The sequence below is a fragment of the Sphaeramia orbicularis genome, chromosome 1 (genome assembly GCF_902148855.1).
Source record: "Sphaeramia orbicularis chromosome 1, fSphaOr1.1, whole genome shotgun sequence".
Lineage (NCBI taxonomy): Eukaryota > Metazoa > Chordata > Actinopteri > Kurtiformes > Apogonidae > Sphaeramia > Sphaeramia orbicularis.
Window position 1 is genome coordinate 56,284,277 of NC_043957.1, and position 27,319 is coordinate 56,311,595.

Genomic DNA, 27,319 nt, shown 5'->3' on the forward strand with positions numbered 1-27,319 from the left:
GGATTAATTTAAATTAATCACAATTAAATATCATTCATTTTTAATTTATATTAATTGCATTTCATTTTGCATGAGCAAATACTCAAGACAAAGAGAACATACTGTATAAGCACTTAACGTGTTTATTAAACGCCTTCAACAGTTTCAGCAAAACAGTTTGAAACAAAGCAGCTGTTCTGTCTTGTTTTTGTTTTTTTTTAATTCAAATTTCCCATCCAAAGGGCCAACGTGCTGTTTAGGGCAGTGGTTCCCAACCTTTTATGGCTTGTGACCCCATTTTAACATCACAAATTTCTGGCAACCCCAGACATTCAAAACGGACATTTTTTTTTTTTTGTTGTTGCCAAAATTCATTTGTTTTTGATCATGTAATAGTTTGCTATACTATGTTGCAAATAAACATTAATTTTAGATGACATTTAGTCTATATAATGTATATTATTATGGACAGAAGCAGTAAATCCAGGTGTAGATTACTGCACAAAGTGCGGATGTTATTTTCCTTGGTCAGGATATGTACAGTCAGTCCAGCTTGGATTTACAAGGCTGACAATTAATACTGAACAAACAAGAACTCAAAGTATGAATTATGAAAGAGCTGCAGCATCTGAAACTGACCACAATGAACATTTGACAGACAAACAGAACCACAGTGCTTCAGTTTCAGCTTCAGAGTTTGTCATGTCTTTCATGTGCTGTGATCAAGGTTATTATCGTTAACGAAAACTAACAAAATGACGAAAACTAGAATTTGCCAAAACATTTTCGTTAACTGAAATGAATAAAAACTGTAATTAAAAGAAAAAAAACGACAGCTAACTGAAACTGTATTGTGTGCTTACAAAACTAGCTAAAACGTATAAAAATGATGGATCAAATTCCCAACGTTTTCGTCTTTGTCAATGTCGGATTGATACGAAATCATTTTATTTCGCTCTAACAGTTTTAGCTAGTGGTACCATGTGACACTTCACGGTCCGTCACTTGTGTTCAGTTGTGGTTTCCAGTCGTCTTCTGGTCCCCACTCTACCTGGAAACATGGAGACTAAAGTTGGGAGAAAGCAGCAGAGTCCTGTCTGGGATTTATTTGAATACGACGGAGAAGAAGAGAAAAGATATGAAAAAAACTAAAACTAAACTAAAACTAAGCCTTTAGAAAAAAATTAACACTAATAAAAACTAGCAAACCTGCTCTAAAAATGAATTAAAACTAACTGAATTAGAGAAAAAAAAGTCAAAACTAAAAACTAAACTATAATGAAAAATTCAAAATTATTAAAACCTTGGTTGTGATTGCCTCTGTCAACTTACCATATATTTTTTAGTATATTTTTATTTTTATTTTTATTTTTATCAATTACTAGAAATTTCAGGCGCCCCATTTGAATTCCAGGCGACCCCACGTGGGGTCCTGACCCCAAGGTTAAAAAACACTGGTTTAGGGTCTTCCATCTTTATCGGTTGGTTCTGCTGCCCGTCACTACCAGATTAACTGCCCATTTGTGCATGCATGATGGTAACTCTACTTGGACAATCTGCCTGAAATGCGTTGGCAGAGACATTCAGAGTCATTCTGCACCACAGATGGATTAATTGCATGAAAATTTTTAATCAGCTTAATCATGATGATGGATTAATTTGCGTTAACACGTTAATTTTGACAGCCCTAATAAAGACTCAATAATATTTTATCATATTGTGGTAAAAGAACTTTAAAGGGGTCATATTTCTCTAAACCCACTTTTATTAATTTTTGGTTCATTTATTTGTATATTTGGACCCTAATAGTTTAAAAAGTTTGAATTTGAACCCTCCAGCTGCTGCAAAGCTGTCTTTATATTCATTTGGGCAAAAATCCAGTGGATTTCTACAACCTGTTTTAATTCCTGCTTAATTTATTACGTTTTATAACTAGTTCCGTCCCGACATTTGCACATATAAGGTCCAGACTTCAGACGAACATTTCTCCGAGTACGACATAATTGTTTGTCAGCAGCAGCGGTTGTAGTTCAGACTGAAAATAGGTCCAAACTTGGTGCCCATTAACTAAAATGTTCATTTGTTGGTTGAACGGGACAGAGCAGCACAGCCAACAACCTGGAGGGGGCGGGGCCTGGAGTGGCTCATGTGCGTTTAAAGGGCCAGCGCTCCAAACCACCTTTCTGGTGTCATTCCTCAGAAATAGGGTTGAAGATGGACCCGTGGAGTTGAATGAATGAAGAATTCAGACCCAAGCAGAACATTTACACTTTATGTAGACCACAGGGCTTTTGACATGCATAATTCCATTTAAAAACAGCTAAACATCACTCCTTTAAGTAACAGTTGCAATACTACAATGTAAACTACAAAATCTTAGCATCAAAACATACTTCAACACCTGAATGCTGCACTTTTCTGAGTCCAGGAAGTACCTCTCTAACATTTTTGGGCATCCATCATCAGTCAGAGTATATGTCCCAAATTACCAATACATTCAGTATTTGGGTCTGACTGCATTTTAATCAAAATGGTCTAAGGGCTTTTTGTGGCTGTGGGTACATGATAAAGGGAGAAGCATAAATATTTTAGAATATAATGATGAATTTGAAAAACTTTAATTTTCAAGTTGCACTTTAACTTGTTTTTATTAACTTGTTTTATTGATTTTTACGTAATATATTTTTTTGGTACTGACTTTAGATTAGATTATTTACTATGTTTAGTTTTTTTATTTATTTATTTTTTTTACTACAGTGGTCCTGGGAGACACTTTTTATTCCGCCATATTTCTTTCTTTCTTTTTTTTTTTTTTTTTAAACATGTTTGAATGACAGTATATAAATTCTGATTCAATGTGATGAAATGTGTAACTGCTGAATAATATCAGAATATACAAAGACATTTGGAGCATATCAATTGTATTCACATAACACCAGGGTCCTGCATTTATCAATTTAGTGAAAATGTGAGTTTAATGACACAAACGCAGTGATAAGGTGATAATATGGATTTGTTGATGTTTTGTGACAATGCAACAACCGCTGAATTTGTAATTTTTTTTCCTTCAAATAATTGTAAAATCAATTGTGATTGATGATATTTGTGTAAATGTCATTGACGGGATGAGAGAAGGTGGACTGTTAGTGAGCTGTGTTAGAAATTAATACTAAGTTAATAGTGAAAGAAAAAAAAATTGCAGATTCACATTTTGGTTAGAGTAAAATCACCAAAAGTAGCTGTGGAACTTGAGAACAAATAATTCATGATTAGCAGGCAGGTTATGTAAAAGATGCTAATGACTCATATCATGCATTCTTAGACAGATTCTGGATACTTTATTCCAATATTATACATTTTTTAAAAATGTATTTAAAAAAAAAAAATCCCAAAAACCATGGTTAACAAATAGTTTGGAAAAGGCTTAGAAACAAAAAACAAAAATAGGCCTAAAGGGAATTCATTAGGTACATAATAAGTAAAAAGAGGAAAAGTTATAAACATACAAAAACAGACTTACATAAATTATGAAATTGCCAAAGTGCTTTTCATTATCAGTTGTTGTAAAATTATAGTAATGCTTCCTGAAATAAGTTAATTGGTGTGATTAAAAATTGTAGGAAAAAAGATGTTTCAACCAACATGATTAGAAATTCAAATACAGCAGATATTCAGACACATTAGTCGTTTTTCTGTTAATATTGGCACACATCGGGCAAAGAAAATGAACCTTTGTGGTTGATGGAGATGATTTTGATTTTGCTCCAAATAACAGTTCTTCAGTTTGGGAATTGACTCAGCTTTGTCGTCAGCCTCTAGTGGACATTCAAGGATCTGCACTTTTGGACACTTCCATGGTGGCTTCACTCTTCTGTCCTTGAAGTTACTGCATGGTTCAGATATTATGTTGATTACAACGGGGTTGTGAACCGCAGGCAACACCTGTCAGCAGACTGAAACTGTGAGGATCTCTGGGAAATACAGTTCAAAACCAGACCTGGAATTACCACTTATTGCCAACAGATGTCACAAAAGTGATCCAAACAGATCTCCAAGATTACCACTTTAACACTTGAGGCCACCTGCTATAAAAAAAAAAAAAAAAAAAAAAAAGAAGAGGAAGTGAGATCTGAACTACTGCAGACACATAGTGGCACATCATAGTAAACGGTGTGAACAGCAACCCATTCTTCCCATTGATATGCAGAGTTCATGCTCATTTCTTGTCTCAATTCGCATTTACCAGCAATAGCAAAGGAAAATGCAAATTACAAAGGAAAACAATGATGTTGAATCTTGACTTGTACTTGTATTTCATTGTAGATCGAATGTTTTGCTTGGTCAACTTCATTTCATTAGTAAGCAAACATACACTGTAAGCCCGGACTTTGTATTTACTAAAATGTTTTAATTACATTGTACTTAAATGATTTAAGTTTTATTACATTACTATCAAAAGGTTAGTATATTCTACTAATTTGTAGACATAGTCGAATGTACAAAACAGTTTAAGTTGAATGGATTTAAATCCCTAAGTTTTAGTCATGACCACACCTTTTTATCTCTGCATTGCATTGTGGGTATTGGGCATGTTGTTGAAAATGTGTTCTTTTTCTGTGCAGGGGTTCAGCGGGGTTATGGTGTTAGTGTTAATTTGGACTGAATGTGTATATGGCAATGTTTATTGGCCTTTTTGTGTTTGTTTTTGTATTTTTTAGAGCTGCACCATGAGTGAAAACTATAGGCCCAACAATAGCTTAACTGTTCCTCCAGCCATGTTACAGTATTTGAAGATATTAAGGAATATTTAAATGAACAAAGTATATAAAATCATCAGGTCACATTGAGCTAACTTTGTCATAACATCCAAGTACACATACTATATCAAGTAAATTAATTTTACATACCTGTTGGTTTAGCAGTATGTTTATTTTAAATTAATTAGGAAATAAGTACAATGAACTGATGATATTTAGTTAATGATCATACAGAGCAATTGACACTGCAACAAATTTTAAGTTATATAAACTTGGCATTTAGTGTGTTGGACTAAAAATAGCAATTCCATTCAAATCAAATATTTAAGTTGAATACACTCAAGTTTTCATTACTTAAAATTCTTAAGGCAAAGAGTTACCTCAGATTTTTAAAGTAAACTCAACTTCAAGTTTGAATAGGAGCAATTTAGGAGAAATAATTACTTAAAATAAGCATACTTCAATTGGGAAAGGAAGTGATGTGAATGCACATTCTATTTACACTTTGCATTCATTCCAATCTTTTCTTTTCTGTATTGTAAAGGTTAGACCAAATACTGCCATGCTAAAAATATCTAGATACAGGAAATAAGAAATATTCTGCAACATCTTGTGTTTAAAAGCAGTGCATAATGAATTGCATGCCACGGCCTCTGAATAATGTTGTCAGACCAGAACCTGCTGTAGCCTTGAAGAATTCCCACTTAGAAAGCTGTCTGTCAGAGAAACAGGGGTTTTCTGGGCCCTTAGCTGTGGCTGATGTTACACCTTGCATTAGGGTGGTCCAAAAAAAAAGTTTTTTAAGATTCTCTGGATTATAACCCTGCATTTGGTTCCATATCTGGCCAAATTACTTCGGTCCAAATTTTATGCAAATTAATTAATATTTAGAGGTTGCACAAGACACGTGCAGATTGCTCTATATCACATGTGTCAAACATGCGGCCCGGGGGCCAAATCCGGCCCGCCAAAGGGTCCAATCATCGCGGGATGAATTTGTGAAATGCAAAAATTACACTGAAGATATTAACAACCAATGGTGTCAAAATCATTTTAATTCAGGTTCCACATAAAGACACATACAGTCCAATTAGATTTCAAGTGGGTCAGACCAGTAAAATATTATCATTGTAACCTATAAATAATGACAACCCCAAATGTTCTCTTTCTTTTTTGGTGTAAATTACATGAAAATGTTTACATTACCAAACTATACTTTTACAAAAAACATAAATAACCTGAACAAATATGAAGAAACGGAAATGTCTTAAGAAAAGTAAATGCAACTTTACCAATATTCTGCCTGTTACTAAATGTTTTGTGCGACTGTAATGCACATGTGTAAATGATAAACTGATAAAAATGAGGCATAATATTGTTAAAATTGCACTTGTTTTTCTTTAGACGATTCAAGTTGCTCATGTTATTCAGATTTTTAAGGAAACTTTGTAGATGTGAACCTGATCATAATATAATTTTACTTTTTTCACTGTTATTGTTTTACTGGTCTGGCCCACTGGAGATTAAACTGGGCTGAATGTGGAACTGAACTAAAATGAGTTTGACACCCCTGCTCTATATACTATAACATAACTAGCCAAATGAATAAGGCATATTAGAATAATTTGTAATTTTATTCTCAAAATCAAACTGCAACTTACATAAAAATGTTACTTAGAAAGTCCAGCAACCACTGCTGCTTTATTGAAATTACAAAAAATTGTTCCTGTGTTCTTTGACAACTTGTTGCCAGTACTGTTTGTGATCTGCATTTATTTGTTCGGCTACAGTTGAAGTCTGGAATAAGCTCCACCCCTCTCTCAACAACATCAACAACTTTTGACATGACAACTTTTCTGGAACGCACAGTTTTCTCCTCCTTCTGAAAGTCTTCATCACCAGCCCAGTCTTCTGGAGGAATTCTGTAGAATGTTTGTGGCAGATCCAAAGTTTCAAACAAACACATGGTGCTGGTGGGGACAAAATCCCTGGTCTGCTTCCCTTCAGAATCTGATGGATTAAGGACATCCCAACGCTTTAGTGGAACCCAAAGAACCTTCATTTTCCATCCTATTGTGAACCATCAGCTGCCTCTGCTCTTGTGTCACACTGGAGTCCAAGAATGCCAGGACAACCAGTTCTTCACTCCAGTACCACAGATGTCGGCGGCTACTTAATGCATATAATGCTAGCTGAATCACTCAAACTTTGGTTTTGATAGTACTGCTGCTTCTCTTAGCAGGTCAGCTCGTCTATGCTGAAAATGCACAATTAGTCAATTTCCAGGAAACTTCCAGCAACTTGTGCAACCTCTAAAACATCTCCTTTTTCTTCCAGATTTTTCCTAAATCATCTTTTGAATGCCAAAACCTAATGCAGGGTTCTAACTGAGGTTATCTGAAACTTTATTTTTTACCAGGATTGTTGGATCACCCTAACCTTGCATATATTTTATTGGTATGTGAAAGCTCTGGAGAGTATCAATCAATCAATCAATCAATCTTTATTTATATAGCACCAAATCATAACAAAAATTTTCTCATGACACTTTACATATAGCGCTGGTTGAAACCAGACTCTTAGACCAAGCGTGGAAGCACTGTCAACTAAATGTAATTCACAGTTGTGTTTTTGGTTCATTTTCCTGTTGCATTTTGTTAATGTTAATACATGTTGTTTGAACAACTGTACACTGCATTTGTTGGTAATTTAATATGCAGCAACACACCATATTCTATTAGACCATCAGCATTAATGTCCTGTGAGAACTACGTATCTCTTAAAAGTCATAAGTCTTTTCATGAGCTCAAAAGTTTGTGACACTGCATTTTACTGTTGATCCAAGAGTTGAGAGTTTCTGACGTTTATTTAACTGATGAAGACCATTTTATTTTATCACGAACGCTCAAAACACATCAGCACATTTAGAGATGTGTTGTTTTCACTTGACAAGAAGGGGATGAAAACTTGTAATCTGCAAAGTAAGCAAACACTAATGTGGAGATTGAAATCTAGGTTAAAAACATTTCTCTTTCCATGTGCAAATGGCTGAGCACTAAAACTTATACTGTATTCTTAGAGCTATGGTGTAAAGTACTTTTATTCATTTTGTTTTTAGTCGTATTTTTCTCTTTTGGCACTATTTTATGCACTCTGTACTTTCTTTTAATTGTATTATTTTTATATTTCTAACCCTTTTAAAAAAATAAAACACTTCATTTTTACTTCATGTTTATTTCCCCCTGAATGTTCCTTGTTTATGGAAAGCACATTTAGCTTTCACACAATTAGCTTTGTGTAAGAAATGCAGAATTAAATAAAGGTGCTTTGTTCTGCCTTTATGTCTGAAATGTAGTAGAGTAGAAGAATAAAGCTGTGCAAAACGTAAATACTCAAGTACAATATAAGTGCCTTAAACTGTACACACATAGTGTATTTAGTGTTAATACTGAATGAATTGTATGGGTATGGGTGTTTGTGTGAGTTTTTAATCTTTATTTTTGTTTAATTAGGTAGTAGTATTCAGGTAGTGTATCTTGTTTTCTTTGCCTCCATAGACTGTATATAACTGTAATTGAATTGTACTGTATATGTGCAATGTCAGTGAAAATATTCTCCTCTGTTCTGGTAAAGCTGTACAGCACCTGAGTAAAAGTAGGTGACTCTTATATAAAACAGTAAGACTCTAACACAGGGGTGTCAAACTCATTTGAATTCAGGGGCCACATACAGCCTAATATGGCATAAAGTGGGCTAGCTCAGTAAAATAATATAAATAATAGGATAAGAATAACTTTTTTTTTTTTTTTAATTAAAAATGACAGAAAAGGTGCTTGGCAACAACATGTCCAGTTTTTTTTTTTTTTTTTTTTTCCCTGTGATGGGAGTAAACAAGGATAAGAATAACTTTTGAGTGAAAAAATTTAAATTCAGTAAGGAAAATGTTTACATCTATGAATTGTACTCGAACAAATATGAACAACCCTTAAATTCTTAAGAAAAATAAGTGCAATGTTAACAATATTACACCTTAGTTTACCATTTATACATGTGAATCACAACTTAGAGATCACAGTGGATCTAAAAATCCACAAAACATTTAATAACAGGGAGAATATTATTAAAATTCCCCATACTTCTCTTAAGAGATTTTAGGTTATTCACATTTTTTTAAAAGGCTAGTCTGTAAATGTAAATATCCTTGTGTAATGTGACATTTTTTACACTAAAACAAAGAGGGAAATTTACAGTTTTCATACAATATTACAACGTACAAACTAAACTTGAGTTGAATAACCTTCCATTAGAATATGTCCAAACCTACAAGTACCTTGGACATATTGTATCTGATAATCTTAGTGATGATAATGACATTCAAACTAAGGTTGGGAGTCTTTATGGCAGGAGTCATTTTACCTCTCACAGGTTTTATTTTTGTTCCACTACTATTAAGAAAAAATTGTTCATATCCTTTTGCTCAAATATTTATCTCTGTTACTTATGGGTTAATTTTAAACGTTGTGCTGCTCACTCAGTCAGGGTTGCTTTTAACAATGCATTCCATATTATACGTGGTTTTTATCGTAGCTGTAGCGCTAGTGGTATGTTCTGTTTTAATAATGTTTGCTCTTATTATGAGATGTTATGGAAAGCAATTTTGAATTTTATACTGTGTTTTAAGTCACTCTAGAAATGTTGTGATTGTTAACTCTGACTTTTATGCTGATTCTACACTTGTTAAATACTGGCACCAGCATCTTTATATTGTTATTGAAAATAGGGTGTGTGCATGCGTGTTGTTTTTATATTTATAACCCTTTTTATCATTATTATTTTTTTAATGTTCGTTATACTCTATGGAGTGTAACTATTTACATGTCTGATAGAAATAAATATATGAAAAATGAAATGAATTAGTTATAGGTTGTTATAATAGTATTTTACTGTGTGATCCACTTTAGATTGAATTGACCTAAAAAAAAATTTTAACATCTTTGATTGCTAATATCTTCAGTGTAAGTTTTGCATTTCACAAATTCCTCCCAGGGGCCGGATTGAACCCTTCGGTGGGCCAGATTTGGCCCTCGGGCCGCATGTTTGACACCTGTGCTCTAATGTGTGATAGTATTACATATATAAATAATGGGTGATTAACCCTTTCATGCATGAATTATGAGAACCTTAATGGATCAACATATCCCATCAGTAATGTCCCATCAGAGAGCAAAATTTAATTGATTGCCTTTCTAACATTTATTTCAATGTAAAGTAGCTCCATGTTTCGGATAATCCCTTATGGTCCAACTAAAGCAAAAATGAATTTAAAAGTAAAGATGTGGGTAAAATTGTCTTTAAAATGTCCCTTCAGAGAGATTTTGAATACCTTTTTTTTTTTTTACCCTAATCAAGATATTTTTCCTGAGTGTTTTTAATCCTCTTTAGGCATGAAAAAAACAATGCAATTGAAAATTTTTTTTATGAACCTATTTTACATGGAGATGCAAAAATATTCAGTCAGCTGGACATCATGCATTTAATTTTTGAAGCAAAGAAACATGTATTTACTAATACACTGTGTGAAAAGTATGAAATTTTTTTTTAAAAATGCTGCTAATCTGGTGTTTTGTCACTTTTAACATACTCTAATATTAGTTATTATTCACTTTATGGAACAATATGCAAAAAAAACCCCAAAACTTTTTGTTTAAGAAAAATGGTTAATTACTGTCTATTAACAATAACAAGCAACTGATTTACACTCAAACATGTTACTGTAGATCAGATTTATCAAGAACAGCAAAGTTACAGTAATGGTCTGATTGTCAGTGTTTGGGATGATGCATAGGCGTCCACTGTGTTGGCTTACATGGATCTAAAACACAGGTGTCAAACATTTGGCGCGAGGGCCAAAACTGGCCTGCCAAAGGGTCCAATCCAGCCCCTGAGATGAATTTGTGAAATGCAGAAATTACACTAATGATATTAACAATCAAGGATGTTAAAATTATTTGAGGTCATTTCAGTCTAAAGTGGGTCAGAGCAGTAAAATACTATCATAATAACCTATAAATAATGATGAAAACTACAATTTTTTCTCTTTGTTGTGTAAAAAAAGTAAAAAAAAAAAAAAAAGTAAAATTACACAAAAATGTTTACATTTACAGACTAGCCTTTTACAAAAAAAATGTGAGTAACCTGAAATTTCTTAAGAGAAGTATGGGGAATTTTAATAATATTCTCCCTGTTATTAAATGTTTTGTGGATTTTTAGATCCACTGTGATCTCTAAGTTGTGATTCACATGAGAAGTATGTGGAATTGTACCAATATTCTGCCTCTTATTTAATGTTTTGTGTATTTGTAGATCCACTGTGATCTGTAAGTTGTGATGAATGTGTATAAATGATAAACTGAGGATTTATATTGTTAAATTTGCACTTATTTTTCTTAAGAATTTTCAGGTTCATATTTGTTCATGATATGTTCAAGTTCGGTTCGTAGATGTAAACATTTTCATTATAGAATTTGACTTTTTTTCACTCAAAAACGGAGAAAAAAGACTTTGGAGTTGACATTATTTATAAGTTTTTATCCTATCTTTTATATTATTTTACTGGCCCACTTTAGATCATATTAGGCTGTATGTGGCCCCTGAACTAACCTGAGTTTGACAGCCCTGAACTAAAACAATAAAACCCATGCATATACAAGAGAACAGCTGTAGGATACCTGCCCACTGTAGAGACCCCTATGCATGAAAGGGTTAAATCCATAGAATATGAAGACTATATATAACAGTTTAGTGGACTGGGGGGTCCTGGCTCCTTGTCTCCCAGTGGGTGGTCCTTGACGTCTCAGTGTGGGAACCCCTGTCATTTCACCGTCGGCCTGCAGGGGGCACTGTTGACTGTGAAGCGCAGCACGGACGCCATCTTGAGGAGACCCTGAACGCAGCGCTGGTTGGTGGTGACTGACAACAATCTGAAGCGCATCAGGATGGGATTACTCGTATCCAAGTAAAACAGCATCTCGTCCTTTTTTGGGTTTTGTTCAAGGAGAAAGAAAGGGGCTGCCCGGCGACATTTCCCCAGCTGCTCCGGCTTGTTTATTCGCTAAAAGTGCGCTTGTGTAGCCTGATGGCCGGCTAACTGCTCTGTGGACTCCACCGCGGCCTGCTCGGGAGGAGGAAGGGTGGTGACGGCGCAAAATGCTCTACCGCTGACTCCCAACAAGACTCTTATCCTATCCAGAGACTCGCAGCGGGTTGGACGATAGGCAAGATGCACTTATAGATTTTTTTAACGCTCTTAACTTTCCGATTTTTTTGTTGTGTGTAGAGGCTCTGAACCACAGTGAGCGCCGTCTTGCCCTGAATTCCAGCCTGAGACATGTCATCCAACTGCACCAGCGCAGCGCCTGTCAGCGCTAGCAAAACCAAGACAAAAAAGAAGCATTTTATAGGACAGAAAGTGAAATTATTCCGTGCAAGCGAGCCCATTCTCAGCGTTTTAATGTGGGGTGTCAACCATACGGTAAGTTCCTCTTAAATGTCTCGTGCTTGGCTAAAGAGCGGTTTGTTTATGCTGCTGTTTTGATTTTGCTAGCTAGCCAGTCTGTTAGCTAGCAGCCCTCATTTGTCAGATTCTAATGCTTCGGATCTATGTAATTTACTTTAATATGTATATAGATTCTTGTCAAGTACCCATGTCTTTGTATGGACTCAAACCTGCTGCATGTTGAGCAAGTGTTTGTCGTAGTTTGTTGCTAACTGCTGCTGCCTTGGTGTTAGCTGGGATTCGCTGTACTTTCAGCATGCGTCTTGCATGGATTTGTAAAGCTCTGCAACTGTAGGAAACACTGTGAGCACACTTGCAAGATTGGGCATTCTCACTCCGAGGAGAAACGATAAGAATCTACCGTCATGAATCACGGATGGAGTGATTGGGAGCCAAGTCGTGAGCTGCGGCTGTTGTGGTGCAGGCGTGGAGTGGGAGGGGTGTGACAGGCAGCCGGAGCGGCAACTTGCACGGATTTTCAGGATGTCCACAGCTGCAGACAGCCCCAGTATAAATAAGCCTGCTCCGAGGTTTTCATTTGCAGCCCCTGTGCTGTGTGCCTGCTCATGTTTGCTACCGTTTATTCCATCACATCATTTCCCTATTAATAGAGCAGTAAACATATCCCATTCCCTTTTGGCTGGTGCAGCCTATGGCTATGAAAAGCACAGTGAAGGACGGACTGGTCGGTGCTGATGGATGGAGTGGTTTTGCACCAGCAGTTTGGACTGGCGTAGTCTGCAATACACTTTAGCAAAGATTTAACAGTAGACACCTAAGCTCGGTTGGATTGATGCTTAAGAACCCGCCTCTTAGGCTGGTTTGCACCACAAGGATTAATTTTTAAAGCCGATTAAATGATGGTTTACCTTTGAATTATAACGCTGTGCAGAAGTCTTAGGCCACCACTAGGTTTGTTGTTTTACATTGGCGTGTGTTACATTGGCCTTTCATATGCATTTAACCCATAAAGACCCGGAACTATTTTTGTGGTGACGCGCCAAATGAATTTCTCCCTGTTTTCTCTCAATTTGTTTTGCAAGAGAAAATCAGTTTTTGACCTACATTTAATGTATTGATTGTTAATAAAAGTGCTTTAAATTCAAAGGTTATTATATCAAAACAGAGAAAAGTGAAGAAAACGTGACTTCTTAAGCAAACTATATCATTAATTCTGCATAAAAACAAGGTCTCTAACACCGGTCTCCAACCACTGTCATTTATCAAACTCCATGGATTTTACTGGCGAATCAATGTTGCAGAAGACAGTGGTGTTTCCATGTTCACTACAAAGACTATGGATGCATCCAAAAAAGTCATCTGATACTTCTAAAAAGCTGACAAACTGCATTTTACCTGTATTATATACATGTATTGTTAGGATTAGGGGATCAACAGATATTAAACATTTTAAATGAATAAATACTTTTGGATGTTTTAAGATTTAACTTGTGTATTTAACTCATTCACTTACTTTACAGTAAGTAAAAACTATTTCGGGGAAAAAACTCAAGTTGTGAGGGGATCATTTTAACAGAACAGGACTGTGTGGAGAAGGATTTAAACAAACCCTTTTATATTATACATCAAGATGACTTTAAAGGAGACAAGTCAAATATGTGTAAATAGATGCCACACTAAATACTGACTTTTATCTGTAGTAGCTGCTCTGATGTGTGTCTGTGTGTGTGTCTGTGTGTATGTTTAGATACACATATTTTCAGTATTTAACAGGTTGTGCTTTACAATATTGTACGTTGCACCAAACTTAAGCTTAACCTTTAAAGACCCGTAATTATTTTTGTCACAACTTTCAAATTATTTTTTTTGTCTTATGTGATTTATTATATCATACTCTGCATTATTCATTTTTCAGTGAAAATCAGGTATTTTCCTATATTTAATTTACTGATGATGTCGATGTTTATAAAAGCTCACAGTAAATTCAAAGGTTATTATATCAATCAGAAAAAAAATTGGAAAAAGTGACTATTTCAGGAAAAATATATCATTTACTAAACATAAAATAAGTGTGTCCAAACCCCCATTTACTTCAAAACTCCATGGGTTTTACTGGTGAATCGATGTTGTAGAAGATGACGATGTTTTCACGTTCATTGTGGATCCTCTGGTCATCCAAATGGGTCATATCTGATGACCATGAAAAGATGACAAACTGCATTTTACAGCAATAATTTACATGTATTGGTAGGGTTAGTAGATGAACAGTTATTTAACATTTTAGATCAGTAGATGCTTTGGTCAGTGGTAGAGGTTTGGGTCTTTATGGGTTAAAATGAAGAAAGATTGCAGTTTATGGTGTTAAAATTTCACTCCAAAAATAGATTAAAATTATTTTATGTTGCATTATTCCAAACAGATTTACCCTAGAGGAGATTCATCCTATAAAATGGCAGTCCTTTTTTGGGTGTGATATGTGCTTCTTTGTAACAAGCAGGGCTGAGCGAAGTAGTTAAAAAAAGTTAAAGCATAGATTCGAGCCGGTAGAGTTTTCTGATGCAGCTGAATTTCTCTCCAGAGACCGGTTCAGCAAGGAAAGTGTTATGGAGCTGAACAGGATGATTAGACCAGCAAATTCTGCTGCTGGGTGTTTCCAGAGGATTGATGGGGACCTGTTCTGTTTTAGTTGACATCATTTCAGTTTGCTAATATGAGATTAGGTTTGATTGTGCATCAGGACTAGTCCAGGGTTCCTCAATTATTATCAGCTGTATGTGCAGCAGTCTTTCCAGTTTTAGATGCCCCCTCCCCCCCAAAACCAGGGGTGTCAAACATGCAGCCCGTGGGCCGAAACCGGCCTGCCAGTGGTTCTAGTCCGGCCCATAGGATGAATTTGTGAAATGCAATAATTACACTGAAGATATTAAGAGTCAAGGATATGAAAATCATTTTAATTTAGGTCACACATACAAACGAAGTCTATCTCAAGGGTGTCAGACCAGTAAAATATTACTATTATAACCTATAAATAATGAATTTTTCTCTTTGTTTTTGTGTAAAACAGTAAAATTACATGAAAATGTCTACATTTACAAACTGCTCTTTCACAAAAAATGTGAATAACCTGAACGAATGTGAACAATAGGAAATATCCTAAGAGAAGTAAGTGCAATTTTAGCAATATTCTGCCCGTTACTAAATGCTTTGATCCACTGCAATCTGTAAATTGTGTTAATAATAAGATGAGGCGTAATATTGTTATAATTGGACCTAATTTTCTTAAGAAATTTTAGTTTGTTCATGGCTATTAATGTTGTTAGTTTGGATAGTTTGTTGATGTTTTTGTATTTCATAAGGTAATTTTACTTTTTTCATTGTGAAACATAGAAGAAAGTTTGGACTTAACATTATTTATTGTTTTTTATACTGGTCCAGCCCAGTTGGGATCATATTGGGCTCAGTGTGCCCCTTGAACTAAAATGAGTTTGACACCCCTGCTGTAAAATGATCAGATCTGATGGTCTGTAGTGGATTTACGGATGTTATTATCGCCTCTAGTTTTTCCAAATAAAACAATGACTGTCCAAAATGATACAACTGACTGAAAAATGAAATGAGCGAAAAATGAGGGAGAGCAGTGGAACTCAGGTAGCACCTAACCCATGTAAACACCAAAGGAAACCCCTGTTAATCCTAGATTAAATGTAATCTCTCTTGGTGCAATCCAGTCTTAAAGTGCACCTGTGCTGGTCATGCTTACGACATTATTTGTGCTTTGTGTATTACTTATAAGCAAAAGAGGTGCAAATCAGTAAAAAATTATCATAAATGCACCACACTGGACCTTTTTATTAGGTGAATTATGTGCGGAGGCAGAAAGTTACATTTCACTTGCACTTTACTGTTAAATTATCCACATTTTTTTTTACCTATTTCTGATTGTAGTTACTTCTAAACATGTTTTTTTTACTATGTCAGAGCTGTTGCTGCACTGCAGTTTCCCAGATTGGGATCAATAAAATCCATCTATCCATCCATCTATCTATCCATTCAGCCATCCATCCTCCCTTCCTTCCTTCAGGGAGCAGCCATTGCCGGCTGGAAGTGACATACCCTTGTTGTTTGTGGATGATGGACTGCGAGTAAACAAGCAGCAGTCAGTGAGGAGATTGAGTGGAAAGCATGTGTTGGTGGTTGTTTGTGCAGCTGTAATCTTTGCATTCTGCCATTGTCGCAGAGACACGATCTGGCACTGGCTGATAATGTGTCATCTTAGACTGGTGTCTGCTGCATGGGGTCAGTGACCAGTTCATCTCAGCCCAGGTAATCGGACAATACAATGAATGTGTGGCACTAGTGGTGCTGGAACAGCCCGTGAAGGAGGGAACGTGGCTGACCATGCCTGACTGACGGAGCAGCGACTTAGTACTCGCAGGTGCTTAACAATGGGCTATAATGTAAGCTACCGGATGGAAAAGTTAGTATTATGCACTGGTGTAAAACATGCGGCCCGGGGGCCAAATCTGCCCCGCCAAAGGGTCCAATCTGGCCCGCGGGATGAATTTGTGAAATGCAAAAATTACACTGAAAATATTAACAATCAATGGTGTCAAAATAATTTTAATTCAGGTTCCACATACAGACACATACAGTCCGATTACAGTTACACAGATTTCAAGTGGGTCAGAACAGTAAAATATTGTCATAATAACCCATAAATAATGACAACCCCAAATTTTCTCTGTGTTTTTTTTGGTGTAAAAAAGTAAAATTACATGAAAATGTTTACATTACCAAACTGTACTTTTACAAAAAGTGTGAATAACCTGAACAAATATGAACAAACCGAAATGTCTTAAGAAAAGTAAATGCAATTTTATCAATATTCTGCCTGTTACTAAATGTTTTGTGTGATTGTAATGCACATGTGTAAATGATATACTGATAAACCGAGGCATAATATTGTTAAAATTATACTTGTTTTTCTTAAGATAATTCAAGTTGTTCATGTTCATGCTGCATGGAGCTCAGCTTCCCACGATGCATGTCGCAACAAATTTCCGAAAATGCCCAAGTGACCTACCAGCTCTGTTTGTAAACAAATGGATTGTTTATGGTGGAGTACACTTCAAAATTGTTCACCGTGAGGGAAGAGATTCAGATGCATAATCGCGGAAAGACTTACAGATTCCTGATACTTAGGCTATGACTCGGGTTTTACAGATTTGATGAAAAATTGGTAACGAAAATCAAACACACCTTTAAGGTGGCTGACCCCTGTCTAGGTCATTGTTTTCCAGCCAGTGTAATGTAAGGATTAGAACCTGATTGTACTTTGTACTTGAATTTTTACTTGGAGTTGGACCAGACTGTTGCTGAAGTGTTAATAGTCATTTGATGGGCAAGATAGTAATAATAATGGATTAGATTTATATATGGCTTTTCTATTAATGCATACTCAAAGTGCTTGAAATGGAGCCATTATCCATTCACTCACACATTAACACTCCGCCCTGGGGAAGGCTGACGGAAGCATGGCTGCCAATTTGCGCTAAGGGCCCCTCCAACCACCACCAAATATTCACACATATTCATATACCAGTGTGAGTAGCAGCACTGGACACAAGGTGGGTGATGTAAAGTAAAGTAAAGTAAATTTTATTTATAGAGCACTTTTCACAGACAGAGTCACAAAGTGCTTTATCAATTCAAATCAGAATCAAATTAAGTTTACAGAGACCCAACAGAATCCTTCAGGAGCAAACACTTGTGATTGGTGACAGTGGCGAGGAAAAACTTCCCTTTAACGGGCAGAAACCTCGAGCAGACCCAGACTCCTGAAGGATGGCTGTCTGCCTTGACCAGTTGGGGTTAAAGAGAGAGAGAGAGAGTAAAGGAGGAGAAAAGAGAGAGCGATAGAGATATAGAGAGACTGGGGGGGGGGATGACACATGGAGTACGTTATGATGAATACATAGAGTGTAATCAGTCTGTGGTGGTCCTGGGTCAGGTGGGAGACTAAAAAGCCTTTTTGAACAGGAGGGTTTTGAGGTGTTTCTTAAAGTTCTCTACAGAGTCCATGGACCGTAGGTGTAGAGGCAGGTCATTCCATAGACGTGGTGCCACAGCTTTAAAAGACCTGTCACCGCGTGTACTAAAACAGGTCCGTGATGTGTCTTGCCCAAGGACGCAACAGCACATGACTAAAACAGAGTGGGATTCGAACCCCCAACCCTTCGGTTATTGGATGACCCACTCTACTTCCTAATGCCTTTAATGTTATTTTTCTATGTTTTAATTTGTTGGTGATGCTGCAGATCTTTCCTCCTGATTAGATCATCTGTGTAGTGAGGAGTGGGATGACAGTGTGGAAACAGTTTTGATGTGTTTAAATGAAAGAGGAGTGAAACAGATTAGTGAGTACACAGTGAGTTGGGTTTGACAGAAAACCGAAGTTTTTGATTTGTTTGTTAAAAGTCAACAAAGAAGAATGCTTTTGTTCTCTTGATTGAATGAGTCGTGAAGGACTGAGCTGAATTGAGGGATCTCCTTGAGTGCTGTTTAAGTAGTGAGTCACAAACCTCCTACAAAAATGCGACAAATGTAGTTAAAAACAGTAAAGGAGTTGCTGCAAGAATGGTTGTTAGATTTGTGCAGCCGCTGATTTGACACTATGACTTTGAAAGTTTGAAAAGTGTATGTGACAGGTGTATAGAACTCCCTGCAAGATTTGGCCCACGAATACTAGCATGTCCTTTTAACAAAATAGCATAGTTTATCTGATGCATTCATCTAAAGGATTAAGGAGCCAGTTAATGATATGATTCCCACTGCAGCATCTCCAGGATCCTCTAACTTTGGCAGTGGGTGTGTGGGTGCCGTGTATAGGCTTGGTGATTTGAAGTGTGGGTGGGAAGTCGATCCAAGATATCAAACAGACTTCTCATCAAAGCCTTCTTTTTCTAGTCAGAAGTTAAATGCATATTTAATAGTTTCCTGGCTGTGATGGTGGAGGACTTCACTTCCACACCATGTCACTAGGTGTTTGGCTGATGTCTTACACCACCTGTTTGATACTTTTCCTCACAGTTTGCATGGTTTGATATTAAATGCCACACAAATAATAACTCTTAAGTGATATTTTAGTTGAAATCACCTGGGGCCCGCTCAGTGAAGGTAGATCACTGAAATAGCAGGGCTTATCTGGTTTGTGTGAGTCATCATAGTTGATGCTCATGTTTTACTGGTAACTTAAAGTAAAAACCTTCCATGTCCAGGGCAAACCAATTGTCATACTGAAGTATCATACTGATGAACAGGCTATCTTATGGCTAATTATTCTGTATTCTAACTAGAGCCCGACCGATTAATTGGCTGGCAGATTAATTGGGCTGATTATAGCTTATCACCGATTAATCAACATCGGCCAATATGATTTATTAACTTTTTTGCTTTGGAGATTCTGTCGCTCGCTGCTCCTATGTATGTGTGTGTGTGCTGCCCGGAGAGGTAGAGGAATAGTCAAGCCTGTTAGTTTCACTTTCACTTCTGCTCGGACAATCAGCTATCACCCCCCCACCACCACCACCACCACCACCACACACACACACACACACACACACACACACACACACACACACACACACACACACACAATCATGTGATTGCATAGCTTGCTTTGTAGTTGGACTCATTAAAGTTAGGTGTCGCTTACATTTTAAAGTATGATTTACCAAACAATTATCATGTCACTACTTTTAAAATATGGACTCACATCTTTTTCAAAAGTCTGCTCTGCCCAGCATAAAAACGACCACATCTACAACTCGTGGTTCCCACAGGTCACAGACTAGTCTAATATCAGACTATTATACAGTGGTTTAAAGTTGTGTAAATTATCTTTGTGAGATAAACAAAGATTTATACAACTGGTAATCCACCTGTTCACAATTATCTAATATAAGATTATTATATCCTGTGTAGCTCAATGTTCATATTTCATATATCAGCCAATATGTTGGTTATCAGCCAATATTGGATATCGGCCGATATAATGGATATTGGCTTTTTTTAAACCCCCAATATCGGTATCGGCCCCAAAAATCCCATATTGGTTGGGCTCTAATTCTTACATTTACCAGGCTGATAATTTTCAAGTGATTTTTTTTTTTTTGTTGTTTCAATGGTAAACAACCCTGGGACCTGTTCCATGAAGCAAGATTTCCAAATTCACCCAGATTTAGACAGACTATCAAACTGACTTTCAGACTATCAGGCTAACTCGGTCTATCTATGAGCATAATTGTCAGGGTATATATCAAGCTAATTATCAAACTGACTGTCAGGTTAACTTATCCTCATTGGTTTTTAACTGTCAGACTGATAACTGTTACTTGTGTAATATTTAAACAAAACACATCCGGAATCTGTTGCATAAATCTAGACTTCCATATTAGTGCTGCTCGAGCCACGCTAATTCTCAAGCTAACTGTCAGACTAGTAACACTGAACTCTGAATGGGAAAGATGATTTTGTAAGTGACTCTGCTTAAATGCTACAGTGTTTATCATATGACTCCAAAGTTTACAATTCACAGAATGTTAAATACTTAATAAACTATACAGTGATATTTCCAGATAAAGTGACATGTATCTTGAACCATATCCTCTTGAGACCCAGTAATGCATTTTTGTCCTCTGTAGGGGACAAGAGTTTCACAGCTTAACTTAAAAATATATAAATAGATGCTGTCCTCTGCAAAGGACATAAAAAAAAAAAAAAAAAAAAAAAAAAAAAAAGATTTATCTGAAAAAACTGCTGCATTATGTTTCCAATCAAGACAATTATTTATGGTTTAAAAAAAAAAAGCCCACACTTTTACTTTCATGGGTCTCAGGAGGGTGTGCGTATTTCTTTATTTTTCTATAGGTTTCAATGTTGAAAATGTATAGTTTAATAGACTTAAAATCCTATCAGAATTGTAGATATTTAGTAGTGGCATGGTTATTTGATTGAATTAATCCATAAAGACCCAGATATTCAGATATTCATCTACATTTAGCCATCACATTTAGCATTTCTTAACAAAAATCTGGTATTTTCTACATTTAAATTATTGCTAATGTAGATGTTCATAAAAGCGAGTAAATCCAAAGGTTATTATATAAAAACAGCAATATATTGTGTTTTCAGCAAAATATATCATCAATTGAACATAGACATCAGCATCTACAACCACTGTCATGAGGAGAATGTAATGAAAACAAGTAATGAAATTAATCGTATGTACAGGAGTTGGCCATGTTTATAGATTAGCTTTAACTGGACTTCCTCTTCTTTTTTTTCCACTTTATATCACAACCTGTTAATGATCTAGAATTTTTGTGACTTCTAAATGAAATTTTCTCTACATTAAACCCTTACCAAGTGATTTATTGCCATGCAGCTATTATAATGTTATCCTTTGCATGTTTGGAGTGGAAGAAAAAGGTGTTTTCCTGTATTTCATTTACTGACCATGAAGAGGTTAATAAAACTTGATAAATTCAAATGTTGTTATTTTAAAATAGAGAAAATGTAAGAAAATTCAACATTTTTTGCTAAATATATCATTACCTGTCATTTATCAGACGACATGGCTTTTAGTGGTGAATCAGTGTTGCAGAACATGACACCATTTCCACCATGGATGCATCCAAAAAAGACATCTAACACGGCTGAAAAGCTGACAAACTGCATTTTACCTGCAATATTTCACTGTATTTATAGGATTAATGGATAAAAGGTTATGAAGTATTTTACATCAGTAGATGGTTTTGGGTCTTTGAGGGTTAAGTAAAGGTTTTTAGCCCATGTTTTTGATTGATGTGGAGAAGGAGCTGTCATTGTGTGTAGAGTGTTTCACAAAGCATTTGGTATATTTTTGTATTTAAAGTATTGGATCACCTTTCTCACAGCGATGCACAGTTCATTCTCCAAGCAGAGCATCATCTTCTGCATGTGCAGTCATTGGGGGATCATTTTAAACCCACTAACCTACTTTACTTGTGGTGTTGAGGATTGATACTTGAACATGAGGGATGCAACGGTACTCAGGGAAAATACCAAGCTGTTTGGTCCCCCCATGGGACAATCCGCCCTTATGGACCGCAGTTTTTCGGTTTTGTGATTGATTTTGCGTTGGCACTTTGTATACTGCTTTATAGCCCACTTAGTGTGTGTGCCTGCCAAGTAGGGCTGCAGCTAACAATGATTTTAATAGTTGATTAATCTGTAGGTTATTTTAATTACTAATCAATTCATCGGATAAACACAAAAGACTCAATTCTCAAAGATCTGTATTTAACCCAAAGCAATATAGGCTGCACACAAGTCACTAATGCCCTCCCCCACCATTTCAAAAAATCCTGAGAGAGATAGGTAAGGTATGTCCTGTTACTTACAGAGAACTCCCGCCACCCCGGTCTTACAAACTATTCACCCTCCCCACCCCCGTCTGTGCGCATCCTGTGGACCTCACAGTTTCACTCTGCAGGCACGCCTGGGTATTAATACTGTATGTTAATTGCCATTTACATTTTAAAGAATGACTTACCTAATAATTTTTATTTACTACTTATAAAATATAGACTCACGTCTTTTCCCAAAAGTCAACTGTCCCCAGCGTAAAAACTACCACATCTAGAACCCGTGGTTCCCCATGGGTCACATACTAGTGTACAAATATTTTTAGAGGAAGTGCAGGAGAGAAAGTAAGAGAGAAGAGAAAGTTGAGATGGGAATTGCCCAGTTGAACATTGTAACTAGTTTATCAGGCTAATGAAGTGCTCCGCTGTAATCTGTGGGTGTGTTTGCATTATTCTATTTGTCATAGTTATTTTTCATAGACTGCACATCAAATGTCTGATTAAAAAAACTACCAAAAATTGAGGGGGATGGGAATATATTAGTGCATGATGTGATAACTTGTCTCTATAGTGGCTGAAAATGTCCGGAAAATTCTTGGAAAATAATTTCAGGAAAAGAGTGAGAACCCTGAAGTAGTCAAGGAATAAGAGGGTTTAATATTGTTCTGTACAGAAAGTGTTATTTTATTCAGTACAGTGATATAATTTGTTCCTACTTGTGAAATTCAGGTTTTGCTATAAGCAAAATAAAAAATATATAATTTTTTTTTTTTTTTTGGGGGGGGGGGGGGGGGGGGCAGTTCTTTTTTCAAGTAAAACACGTACCAAAACTGAACCGTGGCCCACAAATCAAAGTATGAACTGTACTGTGGGCTACCTGTACTGTTGCACCCTATTGAACATTAAGGTAAATGACAAAATGAAGTATACAAGCTAAAGTATAACGCACAGATATAACTTTGTGATTATGTGAATTAGAATGGGTCTTTTTGTAGCTGCTTTAGCCTTGACTGATTAGTTGGGTTCACTCCAGTCAGGTGTTGGACTTTAATCTCAGGTTTTCCTAGAGCTCTGGATGGAATTGGTCTCTGGTGTCACGTGCAAAACTGCGTATGACATGATATGTTTTCTTGTCTTTCACTACCCAAACTAAGACTTTTTTTGTTATTTATGGATCTGGAAGTAAATCATGTGATGGAAAATAAGTCCCAGTTCCCCTGAATGTGCTTTACTAAAATGAACATGTATGTGAATGTTTTGCGACTGCCTGTTGGCACTAATTCAATTAAAGTCACAGAATTCTGTAGTTCTATTTCTTTTCTGAACACAGCACTGTTTTAAACTGATAACCAGCACTAGCAGATATCTCTCTTCATAGTATTTCTCTGTGTTTTTTTTGTTTTTTTTTATTGTGTGGTTTCCCAAATGTTGCGCTCATTGTCTCCTCTGTCTTTCCCCAAAATTATCCCCTGTTGACTGTTTTCTTGATAATCTACATGGGGATTTTTCTGGACTCTGTTAGTGTTTAGGCTTTTGCACTAGACTTGTTTCAGCAGATGGATATGATCTGTGCCCGAGGGGGGCATTCTAGACATAGAAAGAACTGCAAGCCTGTTCTGTGGTCGCAGAGTTAATGATTGGTGCTGGTAAACACTCGCAGAGATTGTTTGGTGTGCATGAAAACAATGAAACCTTAAGTGTACCACTTGGACTCACATTTACCCAAATAAGGTACAGCATTTAGAGTAAACCATGGATTTGTTTGCCTGACAGCACAGCAGCATATTTTAGAATGCAAAAATTAATTTACATATTTTTTAATATTCCTGAATATTTGAGTACCTTCAGACCTGACTGTTCCCTGACTGATTATGTTGTCTCTTTTCTCACTTTTTCTCTTTCAGATTAATGAGTTAAGTAATGTGCCTGTACCAGTAATGCTGATGCCAGATGACTTTAAAGCCTACAGTAAGATCAAAGTGGACAACCACCTATTTAACAAGTAGGTACAACAACTGTCATCACAGCTTGTGTTAACATCTCTAATCCAAGTGTAAACCCAAAGGTCAACCATACACTGGGCTTTGGAACACCAGCACTCACTCAATATTATAACCAATGTTTGAATAAAATTTGGATTTTAGGTAAAGGCTTCACATATAGATACATAAATGAATATGGCAAAGTATACAGATCTGACCTTTTACGTGTAACTTCACCCCCATTCCGACTCTTAACTCCATCCACTGCATGAGTCTAGAAAAGGCTACAAAGTTGGAAAGAAGCTGAGACAGACTACCCTAGCAAAAAAAAATTTCAAAAAGCACTTGGCAACTATTTTATCTACTGTTAGTTTTATATGGAAACTTCTAGCAACTTTTAAAAAGTGACTCCTAAAACACACATTTTCCCTCTAAATGACACGAAATAATTTTCTCTGTCACACAGAAAAACACACAGTCTGTCTTAGGGCTGCTCGATTATAGAAAAAAAAAAAAATCACGATTATTTTAGCAATAATTGAAATCACGATTATTAAAAACGATTATTTGTTAACCTTAAAGTTGTTTATTTTTTTCTGGCAAAACAATGTAAAATATACTCTTTAAACATAAATAAAGCTTTTAACCACTAAAGCAAAGTATGTTCACTTTTGTACAAAACAAAAAAATCTTTGAATGCAAATAAGTGTACTGTAAATTCAAGTATGTTTCCTTTTGTAAATAAATAGTGCACTGTAATTAAACTGCTATAGACTTGCCATAGAACTGTAGCTATTAAAAAAAAAAAAAAAAACTCACGTAAAGTGCAAATTATAAATTCAAGTATGTTCAATGTAGTATGAAACATAGTAAATTCAGTGGCGTGCCGTGAGGTTTCAGTTCAGGCCTTCTGTATACATCAGCCATCTGGAATACGTATGTTAGGGTTATACGGGTTAGGGTTAGGTTAATACGGGAGTTGCAGCGTAAAGAGATTCGGAAACTGAAGATTGCATTGCGGACAAAGTTGTTTTTATGTGTTTTAGTTTTTCATAAGATTATGATAAAGGTGGCAGTGGTTAAACTTTAGATGGTTAAAAAGGTTTGTTGTGTTAGCGGTCGGTGTGGACACAACTACGAAACACTTTTTGCACGTGATGTGTTTTTGCTCTTCGTCTTCTTCATCAAACCCAAAGTGATTCCATACAATTGAATTTGACTTGCCTTTTTTGTTTACCAAGCACTTCTGCTGGGATTCTCCTGCCATTTTTCCAGACCGCTAGGTACAACTTTCCTCTTGGGGTGGACCTGCCGGCTAGCAGGCAGCTGTAGCTTAGAGGGGGGCGGGGCAGAGCAGCTCATGGTAGCTTGCGTGCGCGTGAATTAAAACAACTCAAAATTAATAATCATTTTTTCTCGATTACATAATTTTTGTAATCGTTGCGTCTAATAATCGAAATCGTAATTGAATTTCGATTAATTGCACAGCCCTAGTCTGCCTACTTCGCTGTTAAAGTCAGTGTTGACAACTTAGACGCTTTGTTGGTATATTTAGTGATTTTACAGACCCCTCTAGTGACTCTTTATCATAAAAGCCACTAGTGACTAGTAATCTATCAACTTTTATCTGGTGTTATTGGAAACTTTTGGAGACTCTGATGTGAAAGCACATATTGTTCTTTGTCTGAAACAAATCACTGCACTGAATATAAATCACTCCCATTGACATTGACCATCTTCTCTATTGTTTCTTTTTGGTCCATTTAGATTATTAATGTAGACTGAAAATTAAAAATGTTATGGTTAAAAATGTTCATGTTTTAACATGACTGGTTGCAGACTCCTAATGTCACGTTTCCACTATGTGGAACTGGCTCAACTCTACTCAGCTCGACTTGACCCAGGTACCAGGTACTATTCCTGGAGACTGTTTCCATTACAGGATAATACCGACTTTAGAGTACCTGGACTTCATAGCGATGCGGTGCGTTTTTTCCGTATCGTCTGCTCAGAGAGTTGCTGATAAACTTCCTTGTTGCGTGTTGTCTCGTCAAGCTCATGGCCACAAATGTTTAAAATCTAAAAGTTTATGTTTTTAATTTTCTTGTTCCAACACTAAAATAGCTCAGCATGCTGTATCCTGTCCTGTATGTCTGAATGTCACCATGCATGATGTGATGACACAAAGCTGCAGGCATCCACTAGTGCTCAACACAACTTAACTGAATGCTTTTGCAAGTCAAATCATCATCATGGCAGAGTAGCAGCATACAACTGTTTACTCAACACCTGTCCAGTACAAAATGTTTGACAGTTATTATACACTACATAGGAAAATGTCATTCGTTTTCATGTTTTAAATTTACATTCATTTAAATTTGTTAGTCTTTCATTTTTGATTTCAGCTTAGTTTTAGTTGAATTTTTCTTTTATTTTGCAGAATTGACCAGTTTAGTTTAGGTTTTTATTTAGACTTGGTGTCACTTTTATTAGTTCTTCATATATTAGAAGACTTTTTGTTTCATCAACAGTTTAATTCTCTTGTCTGTAGCCTGGTGGAAAGCTATGGAGGATGTGCCGGTGATTATAAATGAAAGTTATTAAAATGTTTCACATGCAAATTTAAGAGGTTCATGTCATAATACTGTATGGAAATACATTGAAGAAGCAAAGTTAAAT

The 27,319-nt window shown here is 36.1% G+C and overlaps 1 protein-coding gene across 1 annotated transcript in view; it reads left to right on the plus strand.

The window, feature by feature from the left end:
* Positions 1-11,655: 11,655 nt before the first annotated feature.
* The window catches only part of LOC115425294 (phosphatidylinositol 5-phosphate 4-kinase type-2 beta), a 39,809-nt gene continuing 24,145 nt past the window's right edge, over positions 11,656-27,319 (plus strand). The window contains exons 1-2 of the mRNA XM_030142731.1: positions 11,656-12,267; positions 24,563-24,660. Of these exons, the coding sequence (XP_029998591.1) occupies positions 12,124-12,267; positions 24,563-24,660 (242 nt within the window). The 5' untranslated portion in view covers positions 11,656-12,123. The remainder of the gene's footprint in view (positions 12,268-24,562; positions 24,661-27,319) is intronic.